Raw genomic sequence first — 22,645 nt, 5'->3', positions numbered from 1 at the left:
GGCGAGGAGAGTCATTGTCTGTCGACTATGAGGAGGGAGGGCGTTCCAGGCCAGAGGCGGGATGTGGGTGAGAGGTCAGCGGCCAGATAGATGAGATTGAGATACAGTGAGAAGGTTAGTATTAGAGGAGTGAAGTGTGTGGGTTGGGTTGTATTAGGAGAGTACCAAGGTGAGGTAAGAGGGGGCAAGGTGATTGAGTGCTTTAAAGCCAGTGGTGAGTTTTGGGGTATTTGTTAAGCACTTACTATGTGCAGAGCTGAATGCTGGAGTAAATGCAAGAAAACTAAGTTGGACTCAGTTTCTGTCTCATGAGGGACTCACAGTCTGAACAGGAAGGAGAACAGGTATTTAATCCCATTTTAAAAATGAGTAAACTGAGGCAAAGAGGTGATGGGCTTCCTGAAGGTCACAGAGCAGGCAAATGGTGGAGACAGGATTAGAACCCAGGTCTTCTGACTCCCAGGCCCGTGCTCTTTCCACCAGGCCACGCTGCTTCTCTAAGTTCTTAAGCTCTTTGTAAAAAAAGAAGATGTGTGTCAAAATATAGATGTGTGAAATGTTTGGAACCAACGTGATATATCCTATTAGATTCCAAGCTCCTCAAGGGCAGGGCCTGGGTTTTCTGCTTTGGGTATTCCCAAGCACCTAATGTATTACTGTACATCCAGGAAGTGACCAGTAGAGTGGTCTTCCTAGTAGGTGTTCATTACAGTCTTCTGCTCTCAGTGGGCATCCAATGCTTGGTTCTTACACAGTAAGCATTCAGCATAGGAACTTGCACAAGTAGGTGCCCGGTATAGAATTCTACAGGCACTCAGTATATATTGATTAATAACTATGACACTATTCTAATGATAATAATAATAATAATAATGGTAATAATATCACTTGTGATATTAAAGTTCTTACCGTGTGCCAAACACCATACTAACACTGGGTTAGATACAGTATACAGTATACAAAATACAGTACACCCACATGGGGTTTCTAGTCTAAGTAGGAGGGAGCATAGGTATTGAATCCCTAATTACAGATTAGTAAACTGAGGCCCAGAGACATTAAGTGGCTTTTCCTAGATCAGAAAACAAGCTGTAGGATGAGTTGGGATTAGAACCCAGGTCATCTGATTCCCAGGCTCATAATCTTTCCACTTTCCCAAGCACTAATGCAATGTTTTCCACCCAGTAAGCTCTCAAAAATACCAGTGATGGATGACACCAGGCTTTAGAACCTGCAAATGGAGAAGCTTAAATAGGAAAGAGTTGGGGAAATTTCCAAGTGCTTCTTTACTCTGGAATAGCTTTTCTTTTTTCTGTACTCTTCAGATTCTTCAGTCCATTTGTAATCGACTGTTGTTCATTTCAAAAACCAAAGCCAATTTTCTTTTTAACTGATTCTGCTTCCTTCTCTGCCAAGCATCCAAAATTGTGCTCTATTGATCTGGCTTCTGGACAAAAACTGGAGACTTATGGAATGTCAGCTTTCTACAGTTGCAATATTTGAGCTTCTGGACCAAGCCTCATTTTGGCCTGTGGCTATTCTGCAGAGGTCAAACAATATCTTTGAATCAGGGTGGAATAGAAGTTACAGCCCAGGTCTGGGAATTAGAGGATCTGAGTTCTATTCCCAACTCCTCCACTTATCTGCTGTGTGACTTTGGGCAAATAACTTAACTTCTCTGTGCCTCAGTTACCTCATCTGCAAAATGGGGATTAAGATTGTGAGTCCTATGTGGTACATGGACTCTGTCCAACCTGATTAGCTTGTATCTATCCCAGTGCTTGGAACAGAGACTGACACAGAGTAAGTGTTTAACAAATGTCATTGCAATATATATACATATCGCAATATATAGATCTATCTATATATATAGATATATATAGATATGTATATATATCACATGGAAATCCTGGGGCCTGTGAGCTGAGTGTCACCTGTAGGACGATCACCAGGTTGGTTGCCACTCCAGTAAATACACAGTGGAGGAAGTCAGAAACTGTTTTGCCGGTTTCTCTCATCTTGGCTCTAGCTTGCTTTGCCATGTGTTTTAGTGGTTATTCACAGCCTCCACTATCAGCAGGGCAATCTGTGTCCACACCGTAAATAGTGCATTCCCCTTCTCTGGCAAAAATCCCAGCATCAGACAGATCCTCTCTGCCGGGAGGTCGTTTGGGGCTTTGTCCCCAAAGCATGAGGGATAGAAGGAGAAAGCCCTAATTGGAAAGCGGGGAAAGGCCAACCCCTTTTTTCAAATCCAGCTGCCTGGATTATTTCCTCATGGCAGGTAGTGTGTGTGCGTGTGTTGGTGTGGGCAGGGAGGAGAGGGAGCTGGGGCCTACATCCCCTCTTGCTTACACAGAGCTGTGAAATCAGTCTCCTCAGCCCTAATCTACTGGAGGTGCAAGTCCCTGGCCTCCTGGCCTCCTAGCTTAGCAGTTTTTAGAGAGAAGTGACTAACTGCTCATCCTGGCAGAGACGGGATTAGAACTCAGGTCCTCTGACTCACAGGCCCCTGGTCTTGACACTAGGGCACAGTTTTACAATAACTTGAAGCTCCCAGTCTCTCTGTCTTAACTATGGTACATCTGCCATAGAATTTAGAGCTGAAATGGTCCAGACAGAACTCGGGCAGGGAGCAGCCAATAAAGACCAAATATATCAGAGTGGTAAAGACTAGCTGGGGTTTTGTGTGACACTCATCAGGGAACTGGTTGGATATAGGAAGATGTACAGATTTGCAGATGACTCAAAGCTTCTTCAGGTAGTGAAATGCCAGTCAATTAGGGACACACTACAGGAATGTCTCTTAAAGCTAGAATGAGTGGGCCAGAAAATGTCAGGTGAGTTTCGGTGTGAGCAAGTGCAGATTAATATCTCCAGGGTAAAAATAATCTACTTTAGAGCCACATGAGGATGGGTTCGGAGCTATCGGTCATGATTCAGGAAAAGATCTTGGCACTATTTATTGGCTGATCCTTCGGATCACGGGTGTAATATGTGGTGACTGAGTGGAGATAAAAAACAAAACAAATGGAATAGGATTTGCGGTAGATTTAAAGCGCAGTGCATCTGAACCTAGGATACAGCATGCGGTTCTACTCTTTGCATTTTAGGAAAGACATAGACAGGGGACAACTCAGAATACTCAGAGGGGTGGAAAAGCACCTGTAATAGTGGGACCTTTTCCAAACACTTAGTACAGTGCTCTGCACACAGTAATCGCTCAATAAATATGACTGACAATGAATGAATGAATGAAAGACAAAGAGTGATGCAGGACAGGATAGTGCCTTATGGGCCAATAACCTATTTACCAATTCTGTTCTACTGTTTTCTCCCAAGTGCTTAGTACAGTGCTCTGCACACAGTAAGCACTCATTAAACATGATTGACTGATTGATGAAGGATGTGGACAGGGCAAACTTGGAATCTTAACAACAATAATAATTATAACAATAAAATTGTTGTTATTATAATTGTGTTTTTGTAGTGTTTGTTGAATGCTTACTATGTGTCAAACACTGTACTAAACACTGTGGTAGATACAAGTTCATTAGGTTGGACACAGCCCCTTCCTGCCTGGGGCTCATAGTCTAAGTAGGAGGGGTAGCTGCCCGTACTTTCTTTTCGGAAATAGCACTGGCTGCTCACACAATCTACTCAAGCACCATTCAATTACAGTATGTAACATGCTACCAGCAGCTTGGGATCAACTCAGCTATTTTTAATGTCACAGAACTGGAGCTGGATTTCTGTGCTGGGTTAAAATAGCTTAGTGCCTGCATTTATCTCCTGTCTGCCACAGAGTGAACCTAAAGGGGAACCACTACTGTGGTGCCCTTTTACCCTCTCCCAAACCTAACCACATCCCCAAATGGTTCCGTGACGATTTTCCAGCTCCTATTGAACAGAGGCAATCAATCAAGTGTACTTATTGAGCACTTACTGTGTTCAGGGCACTGTACTAAGCGCTTGGGAGAGTTGGTAGACACGTTCCTTGCCCACAAGGAGCTTTCAGTCTAGGGGAAAGGCTGCAGCTGTATCCAACACCTGGCTGACCCTGTAGGGTTGGGATTTCATTGTAGCGGGTTGTGCTCTGGAATTCTACCTCTCTGCCTTTCTCTGGTCTAATCCTGACAGGAGCACAGCTGCTAGATTTTATTTCCCCCTTTGTTTGCACCATCTCTGCTTTCGGCTGGAAAGTCTCACTGGCTCCCGAAATCCTCCAAGACAGAAGAATTACATGAGAAATAATGTGAAAAATCGAAATGAGGGACATTAGAAGTGAGATTCCTGGGGAAAAAGTGGTTTCTGAAAATGGGAAGGAAATCGAGGGAAAGACCTATTGAAAAGTTTTAAGGAAATATGTAGCCTTTGGAAATGGGAGCTATTAGAATGGGATATTAGCATCTCATTGGTTGTTGCAAAGATTGATTTCATTTCTGAAAAGTGCACTCTATCCCCCATTCTTATAAAAATGGAAGAGGTATACAAGCACACATAATGATCGATTTTCTTGAAGGTGAGATTATTATCAGCATGCTAGAGACTAACTCTTAGGATCAGTGTACGACCAACTATTACTTAAGCATTGTGAGCATGTCGAACTCATCCCTAGCTGTGCTGTTGCCCTGCTTGCCCACATTGTTTCGATGTCTCCCAATTAGTGTCCAGGACAAGAGAGAGTAGCCCAGGTCGACTACTGGAGGACAATTATTTTATGGACAGACTCTTCGGTGCACTGAGTTGCTACAGAAACATTCTTGGATTCTTGCTCACACAGCCAGCTATGGAGGAGGCCTCTTTGGGCATTATGAATATTTCATTGCTGAGAGAGGATGCACTATTGATTTCAAATCAAAATTTGCCAGCCCTCTAGCAGACCATTTAAGATATGCGAACATCGCCTCTCTTGCATGAATAGATGGGGAACAAAGAATTGCTTATCTCTATGAAGACTGCATATCTTGGAAGAGTTAGCTTGGGTAAAGTTTCATCTTTGATTTTAATAAATGAAGGAGCTGAGATCATAAATCCCTGTGACAATAGAAGGCCTTGAAAACCATTGAAAATGGAGAATTTAATAATTTCATCCTCCTTAATGAGATCGTTTGGGGGAAGCTTTGTGATAAAGGGGAAGGAGACACACAAATTAATGAGAACTAGCTGAAATATAATGGGGAAATTACCCGGACGCCCTCATTTGTGTGAAAGGTTTGAGAAATATGTAGGTTGGGAAAATTGAGACACATAAAAGCAAGAGATCTTGTCTGGCCTGCCTATATCTTTTTTTTTTGCAGGCAATGAGCAGTAATCTAGAAATAAAAAGCTAGTTTGAGAACTCAGCTTCAATCTGGGTTTTATACTCTCTGAACAGAGTTAGAAAAAGGAATCAGCAGGATGCTTTGAGGAGACATTAGCAGACAAATTTATAGGCCCATTTTCAAGGCACAGGGCTTGAAGAAATAGAAAAATGTCTGCATCTTAAAGGCTGCTCTGCTTGTTAGTGAGGACAGGGTAAATATTTTGACAGAGAATATAAGGAGGTTTATAGTATTTGAGAGCTCAGATATAGAATGAGCATTAAGGAGACAATTAAAGGGGAAATGACAAGCAGAATATCCTGGGAATTATATTCAAGGCACATGAACAGTAATGGGTGTTCCCTCTCTAATTCCCTGAATACTTGGTTGACTATGTATGTATTAATAAGTGAAAATTAGAATGAAGTAATCTCTGTGTCAGCGGTTTTCCTTTTCCGTTACCCTTTTCCTCCACTGGCCGTCTAATTAAACCCTCATTTAAGTGTCAGACCGGGGCATCAAATTTACTTTGATTCTCCAAATCTAGTTCCATAGCAAATTCCCATTAAGGTTGGAGGAGCTGGGACTGAAATCCTCTAGACTGAAAGCTCACTGTGGGCAGGGAATGTGTCACTTATATTGTTGTATTGTACTCTCCCAAGTGCTTAGTACGGTAAGTGCACACAGTAAGCGTTCAGTAATTACGATTGGATGATTGACTGACTGAAATCTTCCCCATCTGATCCCCAGTAAGTTCAAACATGTTTGTAAATGTACAGGAGAACTGAAGAATGTTTAATAAGAATAATAATTGTGGTATTTAAGCACTTATTATGTGCCAAGCACTCTACTAAGCACTGGGGTTGATATAAGCTAATCAGGTCAGGTGCAGCCCCTGCCCCACTTGGGATTCACGATCGATGCAGAAGGGAGAGCAGTTAATTTATCTGCATTTTACAGATGAAGAAATGGAAGTATTGAGAAGTTAAGCATCTTATCCAAGATCACACAGCAGACAAGCGGAGGAGGTGGGATTAGAAACCAGATTTCCCGACTCCTAGTCTCGTGCTCATTCCATGAGGCCATGCTTCTTCTCAGTGTCAGAAGCTGGTTCCCCATGTGGTGTGGATAAGCCCAAGAGGACACACGATTTGAATTCCTGAGCCAAGTTAGGGGGCAGCCTTGTACCCGGGCATAGTCCCACCCCAGGCCACTGATTTATGTAGCTCAGGCAAGCCTGAACTAATAATAGAGAAGCAGTGTTGTCTAGTGGATGGAGCACAGGCCTGAGAGTCAGGAGGACCCGGGTTCTAATCTGAATCTGCCACTCTGCTGTGTGCCCTTGGGCAACTCACTTCACTTCTTTGTGCCTCAGTTACCTCATCTGTAAATTGGGGGTCAAGACTGTGAATCCCATGTGGGACGGGAACTGTATTCAACCTGATATTCATATATCTGCCTGAGTGACTAGCACAGTGCCCGGCACATAGTAAACACTTAACTAATGCCATAAAAAATAAAAAGCCTACACCTGCTTGGGCCCGTGTCTTCAGCAGTTACATTGGAGGCTGTTACTCTTCCTAAGGCAGAGGTGAATGGATGACTGAATAGTGATAATAATAATGATGATGATGATAATTGCGGTATTTATTCAGCACTTAGTGCAGGCGGTCTATCAAACTCTGAAGTACATACAAGATAAGCAGTTCAGATACAGTAATAATAATAATACTAATAATGATGGTATTTGTTAAGCACTTACTATGTGCCGAGCACTGTTCTAAGCGCTGGGGTAGACACAGGGGAATCAGGTTGTCCCACTTGGGGCTCACAGTCTTAATCCCCATTTTACAGATGAGGGAACTGAGGCCCAGAGAAGTTAAGTGACTTGCCCACAGTCACACTGCCGCCAAGTGGCAGAGCTGGGATTCGAACTCTTGAGCCCTGACTCCCAAGCCCATGCTCTTTCCACTGAACCACGCTGCTTCTCCAGTATCTGTCCCATAAAGGGCTTATATTCTAAACGGGCGGGAGAATGGGTACTGAATCCCCATTTTATAGATGAGAAAACTGAGACGCAGAGAAGTTAAGTGATTTGCCCAAGATCACACTGCAGTCATATGGCAGAGCTGGGATTAAAGTTCCAGTCTTTTGACTCCCAGGCCCCCGATCTTTCCACTAGACCATTCTAAAAGCACACAGATTATATGGAGCTACACTCCATGGGTTGAGTCTTCTGAGGTGTGGCAGTTTGGATTGATTTCCCTACATCACATTTAGAAGTGAACTCACAGTGAAAAAGGAAACCAGGCAAGAGGCTGCACTGACCAACAAATTCATTAGACCAAATCAAACTCTGCATGAATCCTTCTGAACCCACAAATCTCTACACTTTACATCCGCCAGTGTGCGCAAAGATCCTCTCTGAGCTCCAGACATCAGCTATTTGAGATTCCAACAGAGTTGGAATCAGTAATTACAGTAACACACACCTCCTTCCTGAAGATGTACACGAGGTAATTTAAGAAGGAAAAACAAATCTGAGAGAGAGGTATTTTGGACATAGCCTGAGTTTTCTCTAGCGGAGCGTAAAATAGCAGCAATCTTCAGAGGTGGATCTGGGAATTAAACGCAGGCTCTTTTCTTCCGAGACTTCATCTTCCTGGTTTTCACCTAATCTGGGCTGATGCCTCGACAACTCCAATCAACCCCCCATCAATCACCAGAGACGGGGCAAAATGACCACGCTCACCAGCCGGAAGGGTGTGGCGTCCCTATGGCCATGGTGCCAAGGATGTTTGCCGGCTGCCAGCCTTTTGGGTTCAAGAAACGGGGCCATCCCTCTTCTGAGAGGATGAAGGATTAATTACGGTGACATCCCAGAAGGATGCCAGAGCTGGACAAGGGTCCAGAATGTGGACTTCACTGGGCAGGAGACATCGTCCTCAGGCCAGCTGAGAAAGCACCAACCATTCCGATATGCCCTAGATAGTGCCTTCCGATGCCGGAGAACACAGGTGACTAAAGAGAAGGCTGGGAATGGGGTCAGCAGGAAATTTGAGCACCTGGAGAGGGAAGGGAGATCATTGAACATGAAGCAGCGTGGCTTAGTGGAAAGAGCATGGGTTTGAGAGTCTGAGGTTGTGGGTACTATTCCTGGCTCCGCCACTTTTCAGCTGTGTGACTTTGGGCAAGTAACTTAACTTCTCTGTGCCTCAGTTATCTCCATCTGTAAAATGGGGAAAAAGACCATGAGACTCATGTGGGACAACCTCATTACCTCATATCTACCCCAGTGCTTAGATCAGTGCTGGGTCCATAGCAAGCACTTAACACATACCATCATTATTATTATTATTATTACTATTATACTCCCATTACATCCCAGAGCCAAGTTGACACAAAGAGAAAATTTAGGGTTTCCACTTATGCCATTTTTGCGATGAATGAAATCCTCAGCTTATCTGTTCTTACCCGGTTTCTTTATCCCCACTCCTTTCCTTCCATTTTTCAGAAGCTGGAACCTCTCCCTTGCCCTGATGTTTACCGGGGGCTTTATGAGTTTAAACTGTGCTTCTGGCAGATGGTGAACTACTTCAGCAATTTGGTCTTCTTTTCCAGATGTCTTTAATTTCCTCTTGCATTCCGTGAAACCTTTATTGACTTTGCTATATGAGAGAAGAAACCCAGCCAGAAAGAAGCTCGGAACCCTAATTTTTATTTATTTCATATTTTATTACTTAATCCCAGTGCATGGCCTTCTGGCAGTGGACTAATCCCTTCCCTCCCGGTACTCAGGCCCAGCATCCGTAGGTGATTTAGGATGTTGTTCATTCGACTGCTGACCAGGTAGTGATTTGCCCTGCTCACCCTGAATGAGGAAGGGGCTAGAAAAGCGATCCTACACCTACCCTGCTTCACCCTTCTCTAAATTGGCTCACCAGAAAACTCTGCCTCCTGTCTATCACGCCTGTTATACTGTTCTCTGTAAACACCTAGTACAGCACTGGGCACACAGTAAGCTCCCAATGCAAACCAGTGATTGATTGATCAATTTATTGATTGATTTGATACATAGAGTACTATTTGTAAGCTCACTGTGGGCAGGGAATGTCAGTCTACAAACTCTGTCTTACTGTACTCTCCAAAGCATTTAGTACAGTGCTCTGCACTCACGTCAATATTCAGTCTGTCTTATTAATTGAGCTCTTACTGCGTGCAAAGCACTGTACTAAGTGCTCGGGAGAGTACACTACAACAACAAACAGACACATTCCCTGCCCACATCGAGCTCACATTTCAATAAATACCAAGTAGTATGTACTGGGAGAGCATGGCCAAATGGAAAGAGCACAGACGTGGGGGGCAGAAGCCCTGGGTTCTGATTCCATCTCTGCCTATTGACTGCTGTGAAACCTTGGGCAAGTCACTTTAACTTCTCTGGGCCTCAGTCCCCTCATCTGTAAAATGGGGATTAAGTACCTGTTCTACTTTCTCAAGTACATTGTGAGCCCCATGTGAAACTTAATTATCTTATATCTACTCCACGTTTAGCACAGTGCTCGGCACATAATAAGCACTTAACAAGAACCACCACGATTATATATATTGATGTCCTTCATATTTGAGGTCTGCACTCATTGTGGACAAGGAATGTGTCTCCCACCTCTATTACATTGTTCTCTGCCAAGTGCATAGTACAGTCCTCTGCACACAGTAAGATTCAATAAATGCAATTGATTGAAAAAGTCACTGACAGCGACAGTGACACTGACAGTGAAATTCACCAGTATGTATGTGTGTGTTTGTGTGTCTGACAAGGCCAATTGCAGGATCCACAGTCTTGGCCACTGCACATATTAAAAGGTTGTGCCATGTTTCGGAATTGGACTTAACGTTAGTGGCTCCTGAAGCTGCTTCTCTTTTCCCTCCTGGTCTTGATCTTACAGAGCTTTTGTTCAAAGAGAGGCACACCCTTCTTGATGGCAGGGGGCCCTGCTGGTCTTTCCTTAGCAGTCCACACCCAGTTTTCAGCTGAGATGCAATCTTAGACTTTGTTTTCTGTTTTTCAGTTTCAGTGGTGCAGTGACAGAGAGTGCATCAATGAACAGACAGAGATAATCATCAGGGATATCTGGAAGCTAGCAGATGATGAGAGCAGCAGTGTTCCTCAAAGAAAGATGAAACTTCTTTGCCAACTGGCCAGATATGGGGCTCACATTTTTTGTTTTTAATGGCACTTGTTAAGCACTTACTCTGTGCCAGGACAGCAACGTGGCTTAGTACATACAGCATGGGCTTGGGAGTCGGAAGGCCATGGGTTCTAATCCTGACTCTGCCAAATGTCTGCTGTGTGACCTTGGGCAAGTCACTTCACTTCTCTGGGCCTCAGTTACCTCATATGGAGATTAAGAGTGTAAGCCCCATGTGGGACAGGGACGGTGTCCAACCTGATTAACTAGTATCTACCCCAGTGCTTAGATCACATAGTAAGTGCTTAACATGTACCATTATTATTCTTATTAGTATCAAATTAGACACGTTCCTTGTCCCAAATGGGGCTCACAGTCTTAATTCCCATTTCCAGATGAGGAACAGAGGCACAGAGAAGTGAAGTGGCTTGCCTAAGGTCACACAGCAGACACAGCAGGCACTAAAGCCCAGTCCTCCGACTTCCAGGCCCATGGTCTATCCACTGGCCCACCCTGCTTCCCAACTCCACAATGAGGCATCGAGGCTATTTGATGAAGGTAGCCCTTTCTTCTCCATCCAAACTGCTTCCACGTTGATCCAAGCACCTATCCTATCTCGCCTTGATTACTGCATCTGTCTCCTTGCTGACCTCCCGGCCTCCTGTCTCTCCCCACGCTAGCCCATATTTCTCTCTGCTTCATGGTTCATTTTTCTACAGATATGTTCAGTCCATGTCTCCCTGCTCCTCAAAAGCCTCTAATAGTTGTCAGCCCACCTGCACATCAAACTGAAAATCCTTACCATTGGATTTAAGGCAGTCAATCAGCACGCCCCTTCCTCCTTCACCTCACTAGTCTCCCACTTCAGCCCGGCCCTCACACTTCACTTCTCTAGCTCCAACTTACACACTGTGCCCCCATGTCATCTACCTCACCACTGACACCCTTCCCAAGTCCTCCCCTCAGCCTGGAGCTCCCTCCCCGCCATATATGCTAGACCACTACCCTCCCCACCTTCAAACCATTATTAAGGTCACATCTTCTCCAAAAGACCTTCTGTGATTAAGCTGTCTTTTCCCTACCTTGGTTTCCCTTCTGCATCATCTGTGCACTTGAATCTGTGACCTTTGGGCATTCGATATTCAGCCCACCCTCAACCCCACAGCACTTATGTACATATGTTTAAATTGTATATTATAAATTATAAATTTATATTAACATCTGTCTCCCTCTCTAGATTGTAAACTTGTTATGGGCAGGGAATATGTCTCTGTATTCTGTTGTATTGTACTCTCCCAAGTGCTTAGTACAGTACTCTGCATATAATAAGCATTCAATAAATGCCACTGATTGGTTGACAGACTGATGGAAGGAGAGCTCCCTGGGACAGGGGCTGGGTATCCCCCCTTCTCCCCTCTTCAGAGCACACACTTTGGAAGATGGATTGGCAGTCAGACAGGGCTTTGTCTTTTACATCTCAAATCTGCAGCATGGCTTAGTGGAAAGAGCCCAGGCTTGGGAGTCAGAGGTCATGGGTTCTAATCCCTCATCCTCCACTTGTGTGCTATGTGACCTGGGACAAGCCACTTAACTTCTCTGTGTCTCATCTGCAAAATGGGGGTTAAGATTGTGCGCTTTCAGATCAACTTGGGTAATTTCAATATTCAGATGAGAAGTGGTGCCAAAAAACTGGAGCATCATCTTTGGTCTTCCTGGGCCTGGAAAGCTAAATCCAAGTGGCTTACATCCACTCAGTTCATGTGCTAACCTTCAGCTTGGAATCACCACTACTAGCTTCTGCTTCTGAAAAAAGAGAGAGACCATATGGATCTCTCTAAATTTATGGACTGTTGTCACATGGAGTGTATCAGCATAGGTGAGTAGAATGGTAACAGAGAGAGATGCAGTGTGTCTAATGGCTAGAGCACAGGCCTGGGAGTCAAAAGGACTGGATTCCAATCCTGTCTCTGTCATTTATTTGCTGTGCCAGCTGGAGCAAGTCACTTAATTTCTCTGTGCCGCAGATCCCTCATCTGTCAAATGGGGATTAAGACTGTGAGCCCCATGTGGGACCTGATTACCTTGTATGTACCCCAGGGCTTAGAACAGTGCCTGGCACATAGTAAGTGCTGAACACATGCCATTAAGAGAGAGAGAAAAGAGAGAGTGAGAGAGACATACAGATCACTGTAAACTGACAAGGTCATAGTCCTGGACCTATTCATTCATTCATTCATTCATTCAATAGTATTTATTGAGCGCTTACTATGTGCAGAGCACTGTACTAAGCGCTTGGGATGAACAAGTCGGCAACAGATAGAGACAGTCCCTGCCGTTTGACGGGCTTACGGTCTAATCGGGGGAGATGGACAGACGAGAACAGTGGCAATAAATAGAGTCAAGGGGAAAACAGCGACTGGTCTCCAAGTCTGAACTTTTGTAAAACCAGTGCATCAAGATCAATCCTCTATTTAGACTGTGAACCCCATTAGAGACAGGAATTGTGTCCAATCTCACTATCATGTCTCTACCCAAGCACTAGTTCAGCGCTTGACGAATAGTAAGTGCTTAACAAATATGATTATTATCATTACCATTATTATAATCACCATTATTATTACTATTATTTTCTGAGCATCTAATGACTACAGAGCACTTTCTTCTGTTGGGTCAGTTCTCAAAATTGGCTATGATTCTTCCAAGTGAACACTTCAGTGACGGGATGTTTACCCATTCTGATAAAGGTTCTGATAAAGGGTAGGACCACTGGGAAAACCTGCCACTAAGGCACAGCTGTCCTCAAGAAGGCCTGTGGACCGCTCAGTCTAAGTCACCTTGCCAAGCGCCCTGATCACCACGGCTGCTAGGCCTTGGACTTCGGGTGCTGGAGAATGAGGTGTCAGCAACAAGCAATTTTCCATCCAATCTGAGAGACAATCTTTGATTGGAAAGGCCCACTCTCTACTTGTTGCAACCGAGCTGGTTTGAAAGGCTGGCCGGGGTTGGACCCTGGCATCCTTCTGCCAATCTCTTCAAGGAAATAACTTTGAGGGATTCGTGGGAATTGTCAGGCTTTAAAAGTTCCAGAGCTTGCTTTCACAAATGATAATTCCAATGAATATACCAACCATCCCAACTAAAAGCCCTAGTGGTTCTGAAACCTCCTACCAGAAACGAGGGATAACAAAGTTTCTTGACTTCAGTTCAAGCAATTTTAAATGTCCATGCAGAATTTTCACAGATGTTGTTTATTTCTCATCAGCAGTCTCAGGAGTAAGTGTTGTCTCTTTCCTTCTGCAGCCGGGAGAATTACATGGTCTTTTGAAGGTTTTTTGGTTTTTTTTAATCATTGTTTTGATTAGCAATCACTGAAGATTTGGGATTTAGAATGAAGAGAACAAAATGGGGAGAATGAAAAGAAGGTTGCTGTTAAGAATGGTGAACAGTTTCAGGAGAACAGACATGAAGAAACTAGTTGGTCAGTGATTTTTATCACAGCATATTTTGGAGAAAAGGAATCGATGGATGGTGATCGGAAAACACGGCACTGTACCAAGCGCGATGGTAGATACACTTTAATCAGGTCAGTGTGGAGCGTACGGTAGAGGCAACAGACAATAAGTCCTCATTTGACAGATAAGGAAACAGAGGCACGGATTATTTAAGTGACTTGTTCAAATTCAAACAGCAGGCACCTGGCGGAGCTGGGATTAGAACCCAGGTCTTCTGACTCCCAGACCCATGTTCTCCCCATTAGGCCATCTGGAAAAGAGAAAGCCCAGCTCCTTCTCTTTTTTCTCTTTAGGGATGGGAGTAGCAGCTACCCCCCCACCACCGAACTTGAACCTGCCATCTTTAGCCTGTTTAGTGGCATTTCTGGTGTGTTCAACCCGCGGGGATGGCAGCAGTGAGGGTTGAAGGAAGACAAGAAAGCTCTTCTCCACTTGTTCTCTTTCTGCTGCTGTGGTGCCGCTGCCCCACCTTCCATGCCACCTGAAGCTGCCACCCTAATGGATCTCACTCTCGACTTTTTGAATAGAGGCGTGCAACTTCAAAATCCCAAACTTTCCCTCTGAAGATTTGGAAGCATTAGATGTGTATGAATTGGATTGCCTAATAATTGTAGTGTCTGTTAAGTGCTTATTATAATAATTTGGTATTTGTTAAGCACTTACTATGTGCAAAACACTGTTCTAAGTGCTGGGGGGATACAAGGTAATCAGGTTGTCCCATGTAGGGCTCACAGTTTTAAATCCCATTTTACAGATGAGGTAAATGAGGCAAAGAGAAGTGAAGTGACTTGCCCAAAGTCACACAGCTGGCAAGCGGCAGAGCCGGGATTAGAACCCATGACGTCTGACTCCCAAGCCTGGGTTCTTTCCATTGAGCAATGCTGCTTCGTATGTACCAAGCCCTGTACTAAGTGTTGAGGTAGATACAAAATAATCAAGTTGGGCACAGTTCCTGACCCTTTTGGGGCTCGCAGTCTAAGGGGGAAGGAAAGCGGGTGAATCCCCATTTTACAGATGAGGGAACTGAGCTACAGAGAGGGCACAGGGAAGCGGCATGGCCTAACGGCAGGAGCACGGGCTTGGGAGTCAGAAGATGTGGGTTCTAATCACGACTCCATCACTTGTCTGCTGTTTGACCTTGGGCAAGTCCCTTCACTTCTCCGCACCTCAGTTATCTCATTTGTAAAATGGGGATTAAGACTGCGAGCCCCATGTGGGACAGGGCCTGTGTCCAATCTGATTACCTTGTATTTATCCCAGGCTTAGTATGGTGCTCGGTAGTAAGAACTTAGAATTACCATCATTACTATTGTTATTATTAATTAAATGACTTGCCCAAATCACACAGAAGCAAGTGACGGAGCGGGGATTAGAACCCAGGTCACCAGATTTTCAGACCTGTGCTCTTTCCACCAGGCCAACCTGTATCTCCATACTTACATGGAAGCCTGGCTTTGATAGTGAGGACAGGCAGAAGTTCCACTAGATTGTAAACTCCTTGAGGTCAAGGATTGTGTTGATTAATTCTCCTGTACTCTTTCAAATGCTTCATATAATGCTCTGCACATAGTAGGTGCTTAAATTCAACCAGTTGATTGACTAGAGTTGGGTAGTCCAAGAATGTGGTGAATTAAGGCAGGTACCCTGGGCCCTGGACACTGGAGACGATGCCCTTTCCTGGATTTATCGGCAGATGGACCAAGACTGTTCCCTGAACCAATGGCTCATGGATTTAGGGAGGCAGCATGGCTTAGTGGATAGAGCACGGGCCTGGGAGTCAGATGGACCTGCATTCAAATCCCGCCTCTGCCACTTTTCTGCTGTGTGATGTTGGGCAAGTCACTTCACTTCTCTGGTCCTCAGTTACCTCATCTGTAAAATGGGGATTGTGAGCCCCATGGGGGACAGGGACTCTGTCCAACCCTGACTACCTTGTATCTATCCCATTGCTTAGTACAGTGCCTGGCACCAAGAAAGTGCTTAACAAACCCCACAGTTTATTATTGTTATTAGTCTGGATGGGGAGGGGAAGGAAAGGTGATGTGGGGAGTAGGACTACTGCACCAGAAAAGAGGTCTTTTAAAATCCTATTCTTCCACCTTCCCACCCGTGGCTCCACCACCAGCAGGAACTGGATGGGGAGGCTTGTCATTATTCGATCTGTCCTTGATTCTGAGCCACTCTGATTCCAGCTCAGAACCCATCAAACCTTGCCTAATAGTTGGCAGAGGGGTTGTCTACTCGAAAGAGTGAACGGACCACCCACTATCTGCAGATAGCAAGAAGCAACCCCCACCTGCTTTGTTCAGCAGGCGTTGCCCAGCTGGGCTCTGCTGGGGCTGATTCCAGCTCGGAGTTTCCCAGAAACCCTTGGACTGCCAGGGAGCAACACAAAGACATTTATTTGATTGTGGATAAGAAATGGTACCTGCTGCTCTGGAACCTGAGAGCAGGCTTTAGCAGTTTGAGAAAAACAAGTCTGTAAACGGTGCTAATCCTCTTGTGTGCGTGGGAGCTCAAACCCTTAAGGAAAATGGGAAGCCGATTGCCGCCTTCTCAAACAGCTTCTATTCCAAACTGATTTCTTCAAAATCTGTGACTGAGGGTCCTGTGCTAGGATGTAGTGATGCAGTTTTGCAGCTCTCCCAGACCTCGGTTAACCGGTTAACCGAAGAACAAATTGACCAACCTTGCTGGTATAGACAAAGAGCGTGAACATCAATCAGTTGATGGTATTGAGCACTTAATGTGTACAGACCACTGTATTAAGTGCTTGATAGAGTACAATACATCACAGTTGGTAGACGCATCAGATCGAGAAGGCCAGTAGAGAAGGACGTGGGTTCTAATGCTGACTGCCACTTCTCTGCCATATGACCTTGGGCAAGTTGCTTCTTGGTGATTCAGTTACCTCATCCGTAAAATGGAGATTAAGACAGTGAACCCCATATGGGACCTGGATGTGTCCAACCTGATTATCTTTTCTCTACCACAGTGCTTAGAACAGTGGCTGGCACATAATAACTGCTTAAGAAATACCATTTAAAAAAATCTCTGGGGGACAGCCAGACAGCATTATATTAAGCGGAAGATTAAGGAGCTTTGGAGCTAAAGATTTAGAGCTAAAACTCTAAAGAGCTGTAGTGCTGTCCAACTTTTTCTGCGGCCGTTAGACCTAGACTGTCCTGAGGCCAAGGAAAACATTTGAGGTAGAATCACTCTCTTGGAAAGTCTTAAGCTACTCATACACTAAACTTGGAAAACCGCTTGTCCATTTGGTACAGAATCCAGCAATGAGTGGGGAAAATACATCCAAACAACAGTGCATCTGGAGTAGTTTCTGAGTTCCTTGATTGGTGTCCCTGTGACACCGGAGTCGCTGATCACAGTTTTGTGTTCTTGACAGGGATTATCAGTCGGAAAGAGGCAGAAGATTTACTGGTCACTATGACAGAGGGGGCATTCCTGGTGCGGGTCAGTGACAAAATCTGGGGCTACGCCCTCTCCTATCGCCAGCAGAATGGGTTCAAGCATTTCCTGGTGGATGCCTCAAGCGATTTCTACAGCTTCTTGGGGGTGGATCCCAGCCGACATGCTACTCTCACGGACCTGATTGATTTCCACAAGGTAACCCTAAGATGGAAAGATGAGAGGCACGACCCAGGTTTGAGTATTTTAGGAGCCAGATCAGACACAGAAACATCTTGAGTATTGTGCCCCCACAGCAAGATTAGTGGGTCCCAAATGCTAATAATACTGATAAGAATAACTGTGAAGATCTTACTATGTGCCAAGCACTGCAATAAAGTCAGGGATAGATACAAGATACAAGCGGGTTGGACATAGTCCCTGTCCCACGTGAGATTCACAGTCTAAGGGGGAGGGAAAACATTTTAGAGATGAGGAAACTGAAGCATTTAGAAGTTATATAACTTGCTCACAGTGACAGACAGTCAAATGGTGGTGCTGGCATTAGAATCCATGTCTGTGCCCTTTCCATTAGTCAATCCAGCTTCTTGTGGTAGAAACCACTGGAAACCAGGGAGAAGAAACAACACGGCCAGTGAGCAGAATGTGAATTCACTGTAGAAATGTCCTGAAGGCTAGGCAGATCCAATGAACCCCAAATCAGATTGATAAGGGGCAATAGGGAGAGGAGCCCCACAGAAGTTATGTACATACCTGTAATTTATTATATTAATGCCCATCTCCCCCTCTAGGCTGTAAGTTCGTTGTGGGCAGGAGATGTGTCTGTTATATTGCACTATCCCAACTGCTTAGTATAGTACTGTGCACACAATAAGTGCTTAATAAATACAACTGATTGATTGAGATTCAGTCCAGAGGTTGTACCTGAAAATACACAGTAGCTGTAGTAGGAGTCAGTGAATTTAAACAGCATGAAATAATTGGAAGGCAACATCCATATCAGCAGAGTGACTTCGGTTCTCTGTGTTTCTCAAGGTCAGGGAGACACAAGCTGTTATTCCACATGGAACATATTCTAGGTGCTCCTGGGATTTAGAATGTAGGCAGTAACGATCATATTCCTCAAGGAGCTTACATTTCTAAACTTCATTCGAATGTAAGTTCCTTGTGGCAGGGAACTTGCCACTTGTTATTCTGTACTTCCCAAGTGCCTAGCACAGCGTACTGCACCAAGATAAAGACTGGTAAATACTACTGCTACTGCTTAGTAGTTCCTCACATCTTAATAATTAGAGCAGTCCCTCTAGTATGGGATGGAGGGGGCCCTGCCAGATCTCACTGGTTTACACGATGAGTTAAATGTCGGTAATGATGGAAGAGCAAGGAAAGTCAAGTTAAAGATTCTTTTCAAGAATGAGTCCAGAGTTCCTGCTTCAATCACTCTCAGTTTGCCCAGGTCCCTCCTGTCTCTAATCTTCTGCTTCTTGGGCCTTTTGGTAGTCTTCTGGCACAGGACAGTTTCTTTCATGCCACTGGGCACAGAACAATGCATCCAACAATTTATTGGGTTCCCGCTCCCACCTAGATTACTTCAGTGCTCTCTGGTTTTGTGTATAAATGCACAGGGTGGAGTGTTCAAAGATACAGTCTGTATCTTTGCTCTTCTTACCCCCCTCAACTTGCAAAAAACGTCCATCTGCCTGTCTCTCCTGTAACTAGTTACTTTCTTACTAGTAATGGCAGTAAGAGAGGGAGCGGGGAGATCTTCCATCCCTCAGGCACATTCCACAGACAGCAGAATTCCACTGTTGGTAGTGATGGTAGCATCCTTCAACTACATCTGGCTGCGACTTTATTTCCATTTTCCAAATGAAAGTATTTACCTCTCTCTTCCATTCTTTACAGGAAGAAATCATCACTGCCTCAGGTGGAGAACTACTGCTGTATCCCTGTGGACAGAGGGAAGATCCTCCAGACTATCACCTATTATTTGAATGACTTTCTTTTTTTCTGGAGGCCTGAACTGAGCCCCTCACCCATCCTGCTCCCTCTCCCAGTTCTCACTGCTCTGTCTTCTTACAGAAGGGATGTCAATGTCATATGATTGATTAAGATTATTCCAAACTTTGCTAAAGCCTCTGATAAATAACGGTTGCCATAGCCAATTATTAATGAATCATTAATTATGAGTCCATCAAGAACATGTCCAGATAGGGCAAGTCTATGGTTCAGCCTCTCATAAGGATCGTTGCTACCAATTTGCATCAGAAGCGGACTGGCCTAGTAGTAGAGCAGGGACCTGGGAGTCATTCATTCATTCATTCATTCATTCATTCATTCATTCATGCATCCAATCATATTTATTGAGTGCTTATTGTGTGCAAAGCACTGTACTAAGCGCTTGGAAAATACAATTTGGCAACAGAGAACAATCCCTGCCCAACAAGGGGCTCACAGTCTAGAAGGAGGGAGACAGATAACAAAACAAAACAAGTGGTCAGGCAAGAGAGGGAGTTCTAATCCCAGCTCCTCCACTTGTCTGCTGTGTAATCTTGAGCAAATCATTAAATTGAAGTTTCCTCACTATAGGGCCTGGCACATAGTAAACGCTTAACAAATACCATAATTATTATTCTCTGTAAAATCGGGATTAAGTCTTACTCCCTCTTATTTAGGACATGAGCCCGGTATGGGATAGGGACTACATCCCACCTGATTATCTTGTATCTACTCCAGTTCTTACAATAGTGCATGACTTAAATATTATTATTACTGCTATTATTAGTATTGATAATAATAATAACAATCCATTAGTTCCTTGGCACTGAACTAGATCAGAGATTAGCTCCATTTCTGATGTCTTAAAGTCAGATTTGTATCAATTTGGCTAATGTTTGTTGTTGTAAAGCTTTGGAACAAGTGCTCCATAGTTGTATATGATAATGCAGATTTGCCTACTCAGATGAAACATGGGAGTTTGGTCTGGAAGTTTACAAAGAACTTATCATTAGAGACATTTTCATTCAGGTAGGCTAACAAACACCACATCAATCCTTTTAACATCTTCTATTTACTCATCTATAGGACATATATTCTTAAGTCCATGGAAAAGAAAGACGCATAGGGCCCCAAATAGTTTGGGCTCCTATAGCAAGTCAGAAGCAGGATCAAGAATAACACAGAGGGCAGCACAAGCCCCTCTCCTAGCCTCACCCCACCTTTCTAGTATCCCATGCAAGCACCCAGACCTTATAGATGTCAAATACTTGCCTGTCTCATTTCATGGCTGTCATCCCTCTGAGGGGACCAGAGGGATAAGAGAATGTATTAAAAACTTCCAGGAGCTCTTCTCTGAACTTTGTGGTTGTTAACAAAGAAACCTTGAAAATCTGGATTATTGGTCTACTGAGAGTATCATCCCTATCTAACCCTTGAGTGACCGTTGAGTGACCTTGGAAAAGATTGTTATTTCCGGTGTCTTTTTTATTCTTTTGTTTTTTGGAGGGGGAATCACACTGTAGATCTCATCCAGAATTTATTTTAGAGCCAGATAAGTTGTCCCAGCAAATGAAATTATGGTCTGGAAAACTTCAATTTCGCCTTCACCTTGAGAGTCATAGTGTACTAATAAATGTCAGGATTCTGGAAAAAAAGAATGGCTGAGTTTTCTGTAGTCATTCCACAAGGATGAAAGCCAAAATGCAATTTATCATCCTTGGTTAATACTGTTCCTCAGTAGCCAGGAGGGTCCCGGTGAGCAGCTTGCAAGAATGCAAGCAGCTTGCAGCAGTGAGCACCTCTGACAGTTGCAACATTCAGCTCTCTCCCTGGCTTTCTTCATGAAGATGGTAGCATCTGTTAAATCTGATGGGCATTATTCTAGTGTCTCATATGTTGAGGAGGAGCCTGTGTGCACATTTGAACAGTCTGCGTCTCCCTCGACCCCCAACCAAGTCTAAATCCCACCTGTATTTCACTCCCAGTGTTTCGTGCCAGGGAGTGCAGACAGTAAGTGCTTAATACTATTACTTCCACTACTTTTACTATTACTAGAGAGAAGCTGTGAGACCTACTGAGAGAAGCGGTGTTTCCTAGTGGATGCAGCACAGGCCTGGGAGTTCGAAGGATCTGGGTTCTATTCCCGGCTCTACCGTGTGTCTTCTGTGTGATCTTGGGCAAGTCACTTTAATTCTCTGTGCCTCAGTTATCTCATCTGTAAAATAGGGATTAAGATTGTGAACCCTAAGTGGATCAGGGACTTTGTCCAGCCCAATTTGCTTATTTCCACCCGAGTACTTAGAACAGTGCCTGGTACATAGTAAGCACTTAACAGATATTACAGTTTTTATTATTATTATTACTATTTCTACTCCTGCTCCAGTTCTCCTGCTAGAGAAGCAGTGTGGCTCAGAGGAAAGAGCACGGTCTTAGGAGTCAGAGGTCATGGGTTCTAATTCTGGCTCCGCCACCTGTCAGCTGTGTAACTTTGGACAAGTCACTTAACTTCTCGGTGCCTCAGTTCCCTCGTCTGTAAAATGGGGATGAAGATTGTGAGCCCCATGTGGGACAACCTGATTACCCTGTATCTACCCCAGCGCTTAGAACAGTGCTCGGCACATAGTAAGTGCTTAACAAATGCCAACGTTATCATTATTATTATTATTACTCCTCTTCCTCCTCCTACTAAATCTCAGTTGGTGTTACCTTACTTCCAAGGGATGTATTTCTCTATTTTCTCTAAGACTATTTTTCTATTTCTGCTAAGACTATTTCTGTTGTCTCCGGCTGTGAGGGTGGCTTCATTAAGACTCAGAGTGAAAGCCCATTCTATACAGAATGGCAGGTTGTGATTCTTTGTGGAGTCTCATCTTCAATCCCGGAAGGGGGACACAGGAGACTGTTATTTTTCTTTTTGGTTTGAGATGAAAGTATAATCATCTCTAAATTGTAAACTCTCGGAGGGGAGGGATCAAGTCTAGCCTTTCTATTGTACCACTCACTTAGTACAGTGTTCTTCACACTGTAAACACACAGGAAATAGCATCAATTGATTGATTGTTTGATTTCTGGTTATCAGTGATGCTGAGCAGGGCAGGGCTACATCTGAGCTGTGCTGCTATGAACATTGCTTCAATTCTGGAGTAGGATCTCAATGTTGATAATTTTGTCCTATGGTCCTTAGATGATGCTGATGAAATGACTCCAGGAG

At 44.2% G+C, this 22,645-nt stretch overlaps 1 protein-coding gene across 1 annotated transcript in view; it reads left to right on the top strand.

The window, feature by feature from the left end:
• Positions 1-19,740, top strand: part of SH2D4B (SH2 domain containing 4B) — a 67,802-nt gene extending 48,062 nt beyond the window's left edge. Inside the window, exons 9-10 of the mRNA XM_039911309.1 lie at positions 17,414-17,634; positions 19,342-19,740. Of these exons, the coding sequence (XP_039767243.1) occupies positions 17,414-17,634; positions 19,342-19,434 (314 nt within the window). The 3' untranslated portion in view covers positions 19,435-19,740. The remainder of the gene's footprint in view (positions 1-17,413; positions 17,635-19,341) is intronic.
• Positions 19,741-22,645: the final 2,905 nt, after the last annotated feature.

Source organism: Ornithorhynchus anatinus, chromosome 3, assembly GCF_004115215.2.
Source record: "Ornithorhynchus anatinus isolate Pmale09 chromosome 3, mOrnAna1.pri.v4, whole genome shotgun sequence".
Classification (NCBI taxonomy): domain Eukaryota; kingdom Metazoa; phylum Chordata; class Mammalia; order Monotremata; family Ornithorhynchidae; genus Ornithorhynchus; species Ornithorhynchus anatinus.
The sequence above is the reverse complement of the archived record's forward strand: the minus strand, read 5'-3'. Positions and strand labels throughout refer to the sequence as shown.